Raw genomic sequence first — 13,045 nt, 5'->3', positions numbered from 1 at the left:
TCAAGAACTCTTTTCCTAACTGGCTGTATTAGACATTGTCGTAAAGAGCTTTCAAGAGACGAAATGTACTGCCACCACCTGCAGAGAAAAAGAGACAGAGAGAGGCCCATATGACCCAAATGACTTTGTGCTTTGTACACCTGAGACCCATATGGCCAAACCCCAACCCAGGAAGAAGACTTGAGGGATGCAGCTCTAAAAAAAAAAAAAAATGTCAATGCTGTTTCAGCCAGCATCTGGGCTGAGAGCTAACAGGGCATCCTACAATGCAGAAGTCATTCACATCCATGGGACTTCCTCTCAGAGAAGTGTATATAGAATTGCACCCTACAGGCAAAACCCTATGTGTTTCTATCCAAAAGCGAGTGCTGCCGAGTTCAGTGGAACTCAGGGTACCTGGTCTGCTTGCAAAAAGTCTCCGGTTCAAGACTGAGAGCTTGGAGAGTTATCGGCAGCCCGTTCACTGCAGACAATACCGAGAAAGATGTGAGGATAGCCTGACATGATCACACTTGCGTTCCTAGTGTTGCGCAAGACTGCAGCCAAAGTCTAGTTTTCAGCTAACAGGCCTAACAGCTACAAAGTGCCTAAAAGCTACAGAACCATGACTTGGGACAGGGCAAGTTAAATGGCTTGAATGGCACATTTCTTTCAGATGCTCAATGTCTCAGTCCGTGGTGCCACCCTGTGCCCAACGTCACACACGTATGACGTGCGCTTGTGACGTCACACGTGTGGTCGGGAGGGGCCCCAAAAGAGCTTAGCCCCCATGAGCCAGCAACCCTGGTCAGGGCTGTCTTAAGCTTATCTGGCGCCGTGGTGCAAGGATCCCTCCGGCGCACTCCCACTCCGCCAACTCCGGAGCTTTTGCGGGGACCCAGCTCGGCCAGGGCCACCCCATACCAGGCCATGGGGCACGCACCTCCGTTCCAGGTAAAGCTGGGGTGGTGGGGCATGTGCTCTCTCTCTCTCCTACCCGCCGCTTGCTCTATCCCGGGGCGGAGATAGGCTACCAAGCCTGCCCCAGAGAGAGGCAGCGGCAGGAGGAGTGTGTAAGTAAGAGTGTGTAAGCGGCTGCAGCTTTTCTTCTCTGTGCAGCAGGCTCCTGTCCCTGCTCTCTCTGGGGCTTTTGCACGCTGACGGGGAGCTTTGGCGATGCCACTCGCTGCTGCTTCTCGGCGCGGGGAGTGAGGCTGGCTGGGGGAGGAGTAGCGGCGGGAGAGGGAGAGGGGTGGATACAGGGTGGAGGGACGCTCAGATCCTTCCCAGGGATGAAATGGGCTGGATAGGTCGGCTTATACGGTATTTCCATTTTATTTACTGTGGTGTATTTCTCTCGGGTTTGTGTGACTTTCCATGGATGAGAGGTTAACCGGGAGCTGAGGGTGATGGGAGTTGTAGTCCCCCCAAACAGATGGCGATCCAAAACTCTGGCGTAGACAGGACGCATGCAGCTGTGACTCCCTGGGGGCTTGACTTGATTTCCAGGAGAGAGTCCCATAGACGATGATCAAACCTATCCATTCTGAAGGAAACCAGCCCTGAGTGCTCACTAGAAGGACAGATCGTGAAGCTGAGGCTCCAATGCTTTGGCCACCTTATGAGAAGAGAAGACTCCCTGGAAAAGACCCTGATGCTGGGAAAGATCAAGGAGAAGGGGACGACAGAGGACGAGATGGCTGGACAGTGTTCTCGAAGCCACGAACATGAGTTTGACCAAACTGCGGGAGGCTGTGGAAGACAGGAGTGCCTGGCGTGCTCTGGTCCATGGGGTCACGAAGAGTCGGACACGACTAAACGACTAAACAACAACAACAACAACATGCTCCGACTGCAATAAAACATGTCACAGCAGGCATGCTAACTCTCCAATGGTCTGACTTTTCAATTGCCTCCTGAGACAGACAGATGCCAAAAACAGCAACAACAACAATAATAGGAGTTAGAGGTTTTGTGAAGTAAATTCCAGACACATGAGTGTTCCAATTACAATACAGGCGACGGAATAAGAAAACAAATTACACCTTGTTTCTCAGGTTTCTCAGGTTGCAAAGAATCTCCCAACTCTTTGCTTAGCACGGAAGAATCAGCTGATATAGCTGGTCTTTTAGCTTCTTATGGACACATGTTGTGTTATTTACTATGCTGTAGACAGCATCTTAAAAAGCAGAGACATCACCTTGCCGACAAAGGTCCTTATAGCTAAAGCTATCTATGGTTTTCCCACAACAACATGCACAGACGGAGCTGCTGCCATGACCGGACGACTGTCTGGTTTAATTGCTCGGATTAAGGAGGTTGCACCTGAGAGTGAATCCACACATTGTCTCGTTCACAGGGAAATGCTGGCAAGCCGAAAAATGTCCCCGGAATTTAACAGCGTATTGATGGATGTCGTTAAAGTTATTAACCACATCAAAGCACACGCCCTTAACTCGCGTCTGTTTGAGCAGCTTTGTGAGGAGATGGACGCAGAGTACACATAGATGCCTTCTCTTACACAGAAATAAGATGGTTATCCAGAGGAAAATCGCTAATCAGAGTATTTGAATTACGAGAGCCATTGCAAAGATTTCTCTCAGAGAAGAAGTCACCGCTGGCAGCACATTCCAGTGACAAGGTATGGGTCGCAAAACTGGCTTACCTGTGTGACATCTTCAGCCTGCTCAATGAACTCAATCTGTGCCTTCAGGGGGAAATGACAACTGTTTTCAAGTTGGCAGACAAAGTAGCTGCATTTAAAGCCAAACTGGAGTTGTGGGGACGGCGCGTGAACAGCGGCATTTTGGACATGTTTCAGACATTAGCGGGGATTTTAGGCGAGACTGAGCCTGAACATTCATTCTCCCAGTTGGTGCACGATCGCTTTTAAAAGAGTTCGAGTGCTACTTCCCAACCACAAAAGACCCACGAACTGGTAAGGAATGGATCCGCGACCCATTTGTCAACAAATCAGGCGAATCTAGCATGTCTGTGCAAGAAGATGATCAACTGCTGGAGATTGCAAATGACGGCAGCCTTAAAACTACATTCGAGACAACAACTCTGCCAGTGTTCTGGATTAAAGTCATGGCGGAATACCCTGAGATTGCCACCATAGCACTTAAATCCCTATTGCCATTTCCGACAAGGCTCGGGGTTTTCTGCATTGACAGCAACCAAAACAAAACAACGGAATAAACTGGACGTAAGCAACACACTTTGGGTGTCATTGTCTCCTATTACACCCAGATGGAACCGTCTCGTTGCAAAGAAACAAGCTCAGGGTTCTCATTGATTTAGCGTTCTAGTGAGTGAAAATGTTAAATCACTTTATATTCATCTTTTGGTGTAGCTGTATTTTATTTTGAAGGCATGCTTAAATACAGTTAAATTAAAATTATTAAATCAAAACAATCGAAATAAAATATAAACAATCAACGTCCCCCCCCTCAGCGGGCCACGGTAAAATGATCAAACGTTGACTGGTCTGCAGCAATAAAAAGATTGGGGAGCACTGGTATGAGGGATTATTATGACGACCGGAATGTAATGGATATTAATAAGATTTTGGAATGCAAAAATAAAGCAAATAATCAAACCATCAAATCTAGCACTTTATCTAAATTATATAATTCAGTATTTGAAGAATTGGTACTAATAATTGAATTATAAATTGGTACTGTTATACAGTCTTATACATATCTTAAAAAGCAGAGACATCACCTTGCCGAAAAGGTCCGTATAGTTAAAGTTATGGTTTTCCCAGTAGTGATGTATGGAAGTGAGAGCTGGACCATCAAGAAGGCTGATCGCCGAAGAATGGATGCTTTTGAATTATGGTGCTGGAGGAGACTCTTGAGAGTCCCATGGACTGCAAGAAGATCAAACCTATCCATTCTGAAGGAAATCAGCCCTGAGTGCTCACTGGAAGGACAGATCGTGAAGCTGAGGCTCCAATACTTTGGCCACCTCATGAGAAGAGAAGACTCCCTGGAAAAGACCCTGATGTTGGGAAAGATGGAGGGCACAAGGAGAAGGGGACGAAAGAGGACGAGATGGTTGGACAGTGTTCTTGAAGCTACCAACATGATTCTGACCAAACTGCAGGAGGCAGTGGTGGACAGGAGTGCCTGGCATGCTCTGGTCCATGGGGTCACGAAGAGTCGGACACGACTAAACGACAACAACATTGTTATACAATGGTACCTTCGCTGCTGAACAGCTTGCCTCCCGAACAAATCGGCTCCCAAGCACTGCAAACCCAGAAGTAAGAGTATGGAACCTGTATGTTCGAAGCAGCTACCATGGCTTTTGATTGAGTGCAGGAAGCTCCTGCAGCCAATCGGAAGCCGCGCCTTGGTTTCCAAACGGTTCCGGGAGTCGAACAGACTCCTAGAACGGATTAAGTTCGACAGCCAAAGTACCACCATAATGAGGCTATTACTGGGTTATAATTGAAAACTAATAATAATAGTAATTTTATTATTTATACCCCACCCATCGGGCTGGGTTTCCCCCAGCCACTCTGGGCGGCTTACGGCACATTATTAGATTATAACTGAAAATTAATAAAATTATGATCAAAAGACAGAGCGGGTGGGCAGCCTGAGGAAATCCCATCCACTTTGGGCCTGCCCATAAAAATCTAATCTAGAGAGAGACAGAGCAGGGGTCAGCAACCTTTTCAGCCATGGGCCGGTCCACCATCCCTCAGACCATGTGGTGGGTCAGACTATTTTTTTGGGGGGGGATGAGCGAATTCCTACACCCCACAAATAACCCAGAGATGCATTTTAAATAAAAGCACACATTCTACTCATATAAAAATACGCTGATTCCCGGACCGTCTGCGGGACGGATTGAGGGCAATTGGGCTGCATCCGGCCCCCAGGCCTTGGGTTGCCTACCCCTGGACTAGAGTGATGTCCACTATTTCAAAGAACTCTTTCTTGTTGTGAGTTCAGAGTTTGTTTGGACACTGGGGGAGAACCCTGAGGCCAAGAGGGAGGGTATGTCAGAAGGAAAATGGATTGATATTTATTAGCAACTTTGTATTATTTTGTAAGTTGCCTGTTGCTGTTTCAGTTTTCAGTGCACTTCTTAAACCTATTTTTTAAAATCATTAAGTAATGTACAGAAACAATATATTCAAATCTCATCTAAGAAAGCAGATCCAAAGTTCAGAGCACAAGAAGAACACACGTTTGTATGGAAGATTGGAAAACTTTTGCTGAATATATGGGAAATAACTGTGTCATCTGAAAATGCAGGCAGCATTAAGATAAATTCAAAAGTGTAAATAATTTTTGATGGATGTAATAATGGAAAACCGATTGGTATAGTTTTTGTCAAACATGCAGGGATACAAGATTTGCAAAACGAACCATGGAAAGAGAAGGGGGAAGTCACTGATATCTAAATGTCTATCTGAAATTGTAAAACAGAATATTTAATAAAAATATTAAACAAAGGTCTGGTTCATAAGCAACACTGCCTGCAAGACTTTTTGTACCTCATCAAGAGCGCAGCGGAGCAACCTGCGTAGGAAAACAAAAAACAAAAAACCGTCGGCGTGGCAATTAATACTGACCAATATTTACCAATGAATTTTGCTCCAACTGTCCTTGCAGCTTCGACGGGATCAAGGGGTTCAGGAACGCTTTCTAACCCAAAGCCTAAGGGGGGGGGGAAAGCAACAGGGACCGCTCAGTGCAAATGCACCGCTCTTCTTCCCGGAAGGCGTAAAGACGCCAGACCAGGTGGAGCAGCAGCTGCGCGCGGAGAGGCGCAGCAAACGCACCCTTGAGCGCAGCTGGGGCTGGACCTCCATCAGCCGGGTGTTTGGGTGTGCACGCGCGTTTCAAGGAAAAGTCCCGCCCCTCCCCGCCTTCCTCGCACAGCCGATAGCTCGATTGCTCTAGCCTCTACCGCTGCTCGGATCTCCGCCCTGCTGCCACCCAAACTCGGGCCGGGCGAAGAAGGGCTGCTCCTCTCCCCGCGCTGCCATGCTGGACTTTGCTATCTTCGCCGTCACTTTCCTGCTGGTCCTAGTGGGGGCCGTGCTTTACCTCTACCCGGTAAGGGCTGCACGCCTCCCCCCCCCCGCGCGCTGGGAGATCAAAGGGGAGAAGCGGGTTCTAGAATCTTGGGGCACCGGGAGAAAGTGCCAGCGCGGAAGCGGGCGGCGCATTCCCCGCAGCGCTAATGCTAGGTCTTTCCTGGGGAGGGAGTCCCGTCGTTTGGGTTGGTGGCACTTAGCTCCAGGTGAGCATGTACCGGAGGTAAGGTTGGTTTTTTTAAAGCAAAAGCAGAGGTTGCCCTAGCGGAGATTCCTGCATTGCAGGGAGTTGGACTACTCGGAAGTAAGTCCGAAGTTCTTCCCCTCCAACGATTCTGGACGCCGCACTTGGCCCTCTCGCAGAGAAATTCCAGTTCTCCGGCAACTCTGAACAGACTACGGGATCCAGAATCCTTTGAGGGAAGGGACGCTCCTCCAATACGCTTTAAAGACTTTTGCAAAGTTGGGACTACAGTTCCCATCGTCCCTGACCAATGTTGCTGCTTGCTAAGGATGATGGGAGTTGTAGTCCCCCAAAACAGATGGCGATCCGAAATTCTGGCATAGGCTGGACACATGCAACTGTGACTCCCCGGGGGGCTAGACTTGCTTTCCCGGAGAGCAGGGCAGAAACCACAGGGGACGAAAGCAAGGTGGTCCTTTCGAGGAGGAGGGGGCTAAACTTCAGGAGCAACTTTCCAGTAGGTAGTTTATCCTTGGCTATGAGCCATGGCTGCAGATGTGCAACCTGGTGTTCTGCGTGTTTAGCGGGAGTAAGGCCCTCGCTGAAGTCGGTGGGGCTTTCCATTTCAGGCTTGGGGGGGGGAATACTTTTAGATATCCACTGCTGCTTTATAATGGTCTCACTTAGTGCATCTGTACTAATGTGCAGCACGTAATCTTGATGTTCCGTTCAAGCCTCCATTTACGTGGCTTAATTCTGTCAACCGTGGATTGTGGTTACGATTATTGCTGCTTTTCTTCCTTAGTCTTCCAGACAGGCTTCAGGTATCCCAGGGATGACTCCAACAGATGAAAAGTAAGTAGCTTCTTGCATGTCTGATTGGGGCAAGCGATGGGAAATCGTGTCTCCAGATGTTGCTGTGCTACAACTCACACCGTCCCTAACCATTGGGCAAGCGGATCAAGGCGGATGGGAGTTGGTGTCCAGCAAAACTTGGCAAGCTGCAGATTCTTCACCCTTGATCAAGGTTGTGAAGCTTTCCCCTCCGTGCACAGAGGAGTAATATTTTTGTGCACAAACGGGTTATGTTCTGGTCCTTTTTGGAAGCTGCTGATGGGGAAAGTTCCTATGGGATAACTGTGCCCCTGAAGGACCAGGTGCGCAGCCTGGGAGTCATTTTGGACTCACAGCTGTCCATGGACGTGCAGGTCAATTTCTGTGTCCAGGGGAGCTGTCTACCAGCTCCATCTGTTACGCAGGCTGAGACCCTCCCTGCCCGCAGACTGTCTTGCCAGAGTGGTGCATGCTCTGGTTATCTCCCGCTAGGACTACTGCAATGCGATCTCCCGCTAGGACTACTGCAATGCGCTCTACGTGGGGCTACCTTTGAAGGTGACCTGGAAACTACAACTAATCCAGAATGCGGCAGCTAGACTGGTGACTGGGAGTAGCTGCCAGGACCATATAACACCGGTCCTGAAATACCTACATTGGCTCCCATTACGTTTCCAAGCACAATTCAAAGTGTTGCTGCTGACCTTGAAAGCCCTAAACGGCCTCAGCCCAGTACAGTGGTACCTCGCAAGATGAATTTAATTCGTTCCACAAGTCAATTCATCCTACGAAAAATTCGTCTTGCGACTCGCGGTTTCCCATAAGAATGCATTGAAACTTAATCAATGCGTTCCTATGGGCTCTGGGGGACTGGCGGTGGCGGCGGCGCTTACTCGCTTGGCTCAGGGAAGGCAGGCAGGCAGGCGGCAACAGCCCCGGCCAGCAGCACCCGCTACGCTTCGGCTCCGGGGCTGCTGCCGCCTGCCTGCCTGCCTTCCCCGAGCAAGCGCCCTTCCCCGAGCCAAGTGCCTGCTGTGCTTCGGCTCGGGGACTGCCGGCGGCTCGGGGACTTCCCGCTGCTCCAGCGCTGCTGTATCGTGGGGGTGTGTGCTTCCCACTTCTCAGCTGATTAGCGGGAAGCACACACCCCACAATACAGCAGAGCAGCAGCAGGAAGTGTGCAGCGGCGCTGAGGGGGCCGATCCCAGGCCGCTTCTCAGCTGATCAGCGGCCCGGGATCGGCCCCGTCAGCACCGGCGCCTCCGCACGCTTGCTGCGGGTGGCAGCGGATCCCCGATTGCGAGCGCAGCAAGGCATGGTCGTCTTGCGAAACATGGCCATATAAAGAAGCACAGCCATTCGTTTTGCGAGATGCCTCCTGCAACACAAAACTCTTTCGTCTTGCGAGTTTTTTTGTTGCGCGAGGCATTCGTCTTGCGAGGTACTACTGTATACCTGAAGGAGCGTCTCCACCCCCATCATTCAGCCCGGACACTGAGGTCCAGCGCCAAGGTCATTCTGGCAGTTCCCTCCCTGCGAGAAGCAAAGTTACAAGGAACTAGGCAGAGGGCCTTTTTGGTAGTGGCGCCCGCCCTGTGGAACGCCCTCCCATCCGATGTCAAGGAAATAAACAACTATCTGACTTTTATAAGACATCTGAAGGCAGCCCTCTTTAGGGAAGTTTTTAATGTCTGATGTTTTATTGCATTTTTAATATTTTGTTGGAAGCCGCCCAGAGTGGCTGGGGAGATCCAGCCAGATCGGCGGGGTATAAATAATAAATAATAATTATCATTATTATTATTATTACTACTTCTACTCTTGCCCAAGGGTTCATGAGGGCTGTCGCATCCCTGGGCACCCCACTGGCAGCAAAGCATACTTCTTGCTGTGTCCAGTGGCTCTTTCTGCTGTCCATTGCACAACACCAGGAGCATTCAGAACTGGAGATCTCTGGGTGGAGTGCAGGGAACTCCAGCAGGTCTTCAAGTGCCAAAGGTTTGTCACCAACTGCAACATGTGTGCCACAGCAAAGGTGTCTGTGGCACAGACAATATTTCTGACTTGGGGAGTGGAGGGTTCCAATGGGGCCCCCTATATCTTTGTGTGTTCAGAATTTTGATAGCAAACTGTATGGGTGATATTCAACTGAAAGTAACCGACCAAGCTGTTCATTCATTTCAGTGGAGTGAAATTTAGTTGCCCCACCACCCGGCGGTCATCTTTGTCCTTTCTTCGTTCCAGAGATGGAAACCTCCCAGATCTCATCACTAGTGGTAGCTTGCATGAGTTCCAGGTGAATCTCCATGAGAAATACGGCCCTGTAGTCTCTTTCTGGTTTGGACGACGTCTTGTGATTAGTCTTGGGTCCATGGATCTCCTCAAGCAGCACATCAACCCCAACAAGACGTGTGAGTGCTCTTCCTTCCTGATGTTTACAAAAATAAGAGTTGGGTTTGTCTGCATTTATTGCGGGATGAGCTTTTGAGGCAGGACGCGGGTGGCGCTGTGGTGTAAACCACTGAGCCTTGGGCTTGCTGATCCGAAGGTCAGCGGTTCAAATCCCAGCGACGGGGTGAGCTCCCGTTGCTCAGTCCCAGCTCCTGCCAACCTAGCAGTTTGAAAGCACACCAGTGCAAGAAGATAAATAGGTACTGCTCCAGCGGGAAGGTAAACGGCGTTTCTGTGCACTGCTCTGGTTTCGCCAGAAGCGGCTTAGTCATGCTGGCCACATGACCTGGAAAAACTTCTGCGGACAAACGGCGGCTCCCTCGGCCAGTAAAGCGAGATAAGTGCCGCAACCCCAGAATCATTCGCAACTGGACTTAACGGTCAGGGGTCCTTTCCCTTTAAGCTTTCGAGAGCGGTGGCCCATTTCAAAGTGCAAGAGCTCAAAGCCGCCAGTGATCTCTGCATGTGAGAGAGAAGGAGATGATCAGAACTTGCTCCAGTCTTCCCTATTGAAATTTGGTGGGGCAACATTGCTGCTTTGCAGCCGAGCAGAAGAGATGTTTGACCCCGAGGCTGGTTTACTTGACTCCGACAACTATTTAAATTCCTCCTGATGCTTTTTTGAAAGCTCCCAAAAGGGAATAGCAAAGAACCCAAAAGGGAATAGCAAACAGCCTCTTGTGCATTTAGGATTTGATTTTTGAAGGGATATTTATGGAGACCTTTTCGGGGGGGGGCGCTGTTATCCACAACAGACCCGTGAGTACGAGCATTTTGAAATGCTTCTGCGCACGTTCCTCGGTGCGTTCCCTCTGGTGTTTCCAGCCACGGTCGTAATAATGCGGAGGTGCCTTTTACGTGCGGTAAAAACCCGGAATTATGGCAAGGAGGGGTCTCTGCGGAGAGTGCCAGCTGCGTTTTTGCTAATTGACTTGAACGGCAGATGGCTTGGAGTTTTTGGCAGTGCTGGGCAGGGGATATTGTCGGCCAGCAAGGTGGCTTGCATAATAAGTGGATTCTGCCGCAGCGCTCCCAACTGCTCTGTTGGCTTCTAATTTATCTACCATGATTGAAAAAAACTCTGTCAAAGAGGACCACCTTGGTGGTCTTGTCAAAGTGTGTCTCAGAAACTAAAATGGAGGGCAGGGCTAGAATTGTATGGAAGGCAATTTGTTGCAGGGAAGGTTAGTCGTCCGTAAATCTATTTCAGGGGTAGCTAATGTGGGGTCTTCCCATCAGCCCTAAACAGCATGGCCTTGGGCATGGGTGTAGCCAGCATTTTTTGGGGGGGGCAGAACCTCAGTTAGTTTTGGTTTTTTAATTGATTTGGGGAGGTGGCAGCTGCCCCTCCCTGCCCTCCCCTTGGCTATGCCCGTGGCCATTGGAGAGGGATGATGGGAGTTGTAGTTTAGCAAGATATTAAGGGCGCCGCGGCAGCCACCACAATCTTCCGTACGAGGAGCATTGGTAGGTGCAAACTCTGCCCTGCTATTTTTTTGGCAAGGAAGCGGGAGAAGTAGAAACTGCTCCCCGTTAAATGTTTTGACAGACCTACGCATCATTGAATATGGCTCTTTCTGGGGTCGCCGTAGGGATTTCTGTTGGATTTCGGATTTTCTCTCCCCCTGCCTAGCGGATCCCTTTGAAACGATGCTGAAGTCCTTGCTGCGGTACCAGTCTGGCCTCGGCGGAGATGCCGGCGAGAGCTGCTTGAGGAAGAAGCTCTATGAAAATGGAGTGAACAAGTCTCTGCAGAGCAACTTCCCAGCCATTCAGAAGGTGAATCGCTTAGTCTCGAGGGCTCACTGCGTAGCTTGGTAGCAATGGGTGTGGGTGGGTGAGTGTCTGTCTGAGCAAACCAAGTCTCTTTTGAGGCACTGGCAAGATGGTTGACTTAATGAAATGCCAAGGATGCTGTAAGGGGAAGAGAATGCAGGGATCCTCCTCCCATCATCAAGAGCAGCTCCTCCAATAGCAGCAATGCCAGCGGGGAGGGGGAGGAGTCCAGTGAGGAAGGAGGAAGAGGGATGCAGGGCTCTGGCAACACAGAAGAGCCCCTGATACACGTGAGGGAGGAAGAGGGGGGGAAAGGGGGGGGAAAGGAAAACATGGAGCGTAGACCCTTTTTTTCCCCAGTTCTGGAATTACGCAGGAGAAGGAGGGGAAAGAGGTTTGCCGTCCCGAGACTCTTATGCTGGAAGAAGTCAAGGGGCGGTCCATTGCCGGGTTCTGCCTCAGACTAAGCAGACATGTTCTACACACCAGTTCCACTGTAAATAGACTGCACTAAATAAAACTGTCTAAAGACAAGAATGTGGAGCGTCGTTACTCTAGAGTAGTCGCAACAACATCCTCTGACAGATGCTATCCTAATACTGTTGTTAAATCTTTCATGATTATTGTGCAGAAATCTGCTTGCTTCCTCCCCGGTTAAATCTTGCCCGTTTACTTCCATCTTATTTTCTTTAAACTTTGCAAAGCATTGTCTTGGCCTGGAGTCCCATCCGTGCTCTGAGATGTGGAATTTTTATGTGCTGTAAGCTGCCCAGAGTGGCTGGGGGAAACTTTATGCAAATATGGCAAGACTGACCAGGAAAATCAGAAATCGGGAAGATTGGAACTTCAGTAGAGATTGGGATAAATGCTGATGGTGCTTACAAGAACACAGTAAACACCTGAACACTTTGGCAGGCTTCGAATAACTCCTGCAGTGTTGCAAAGACTTTGGAAACAATGGAGAACTGAAATTTGGATGAACTATAACAGGCATCCCCAAACCCTTAGGACTACAACTCCCATCATCCCTAGCTAACAGGATCAGTGGTCAGGGATGATGGGAATTGCAGTCCCAAAACATCTGGAGGGCTGAGTTTGCCTATGCCTGCTTTGTTTGATATACGTAAGTTGTTTATTCTTAAGTTCTGCTTATATTGTGGCATTTTTGTATTGGATGAGATATTGTTAGGAGGGGTGCGACCTTCATTGTTTCTTCAGCTTGCAAACTGCCTTGCATATCGTAATATAGAAAGGCGGTCTAACAAATTAAAAGCAAAATGAAATATTGATAGCCATCGGGACAAGACAAGTAACAAATGCTTCCTTTACCTTAGTTCGTTCTCAAAGTAACTTGGGGGGGGAAGCAATGGGTTTGACACAGGGTCTCTCTTCTTTTCTTCAAGCTGTCGGAAGAGCTTCTTGCAAAATGGCTGTCCTTCCCCGAATCTCAACATGTGCCACTCAGTCAGCACATGCTTGGCTTTTCGATGAAGGCTGTCACACAAGCCGCAATGGGCGGCAGGTTCGAGGATGACCAGGAAGTGATCCGGTTCCGCAAGAACCACGATGCGGTAAGCGCCTGGAAGGGGAGAGAAAGGAATGCTATTTCTCAAGCTCTTGCTTCTGTTTGTCTTGCAATCCTTGCACTTTTTGATTCCCAGGCAGATTTAGCCTAAAACAGTTTGTGGATAAAAATCACTGATTAAAATAAATTTAAAAAAAGAATTGGATTTTTAAAAATTTAAATCAGATTTTAAAAA

At 49.1% G+C, this 13,045-nt stretch overlaps 1 protein-coding gene across 2 annotated transcripts in view; it reads left to right on the top strand.

Annotated features, from left to right (window-relative positions):
- The first annotated feature begins 5,706 nt into the window (after positions 1-5,706).
- CYP20A1 (cytochrome P450 family 20 subfamily A member 1) overlaps positions 5,707-13,045 on the top strand; it is a 29,499-nt gene continuing 22,160 nt past the window's right edge. The window contains exons 1-5 of one of the 2 annotated variants that reach the window (XM_035137571.3): positions 5,707-6,059; positions 7,030-7,079; positions 9,303-9,469; positions 11,143-11,288; positions 12,689-12,856. In XM_035137571.3, coding sequence (XP_034993462.2) covers positions 5,988-6,059; positions 7,030-7,079; positions 9,303-9,469; positions 11,143-11,288; positions 12,689-12,856 — 603 coding nt within the window. In that variant the 5' untranslated portion in view covers positions 5,707-5,987. Of the gene's footprint in view, positions 6,060-7,029; positions 7,080-9,302; positions 9,470-11,058; positions 11,289-12,688; positions 12,857-13,045 lie in introns of both variants that reach the window. The other variant, XM_088671305.1, reaches the window with a different exon arrangement.

This window comes from Zootoca vivipara, chromosome 1 (assembly GCF_965207765.1).
Source record: "Zootoca vivipara chromosome 1, rZooViv2.hap1.1, whole genome shotgun sequence".
Lineage (NCBI taxonomy): Eukaryota > Metazoa > Chordata > Lepidosauria > Squamata > Lacertidae > Zootoca > Zootoca vivipara.
Note: the sequence above shows the minus strand (reverse complement) of the source record. Positions and strands in the feature narration are given on the sequence as shown.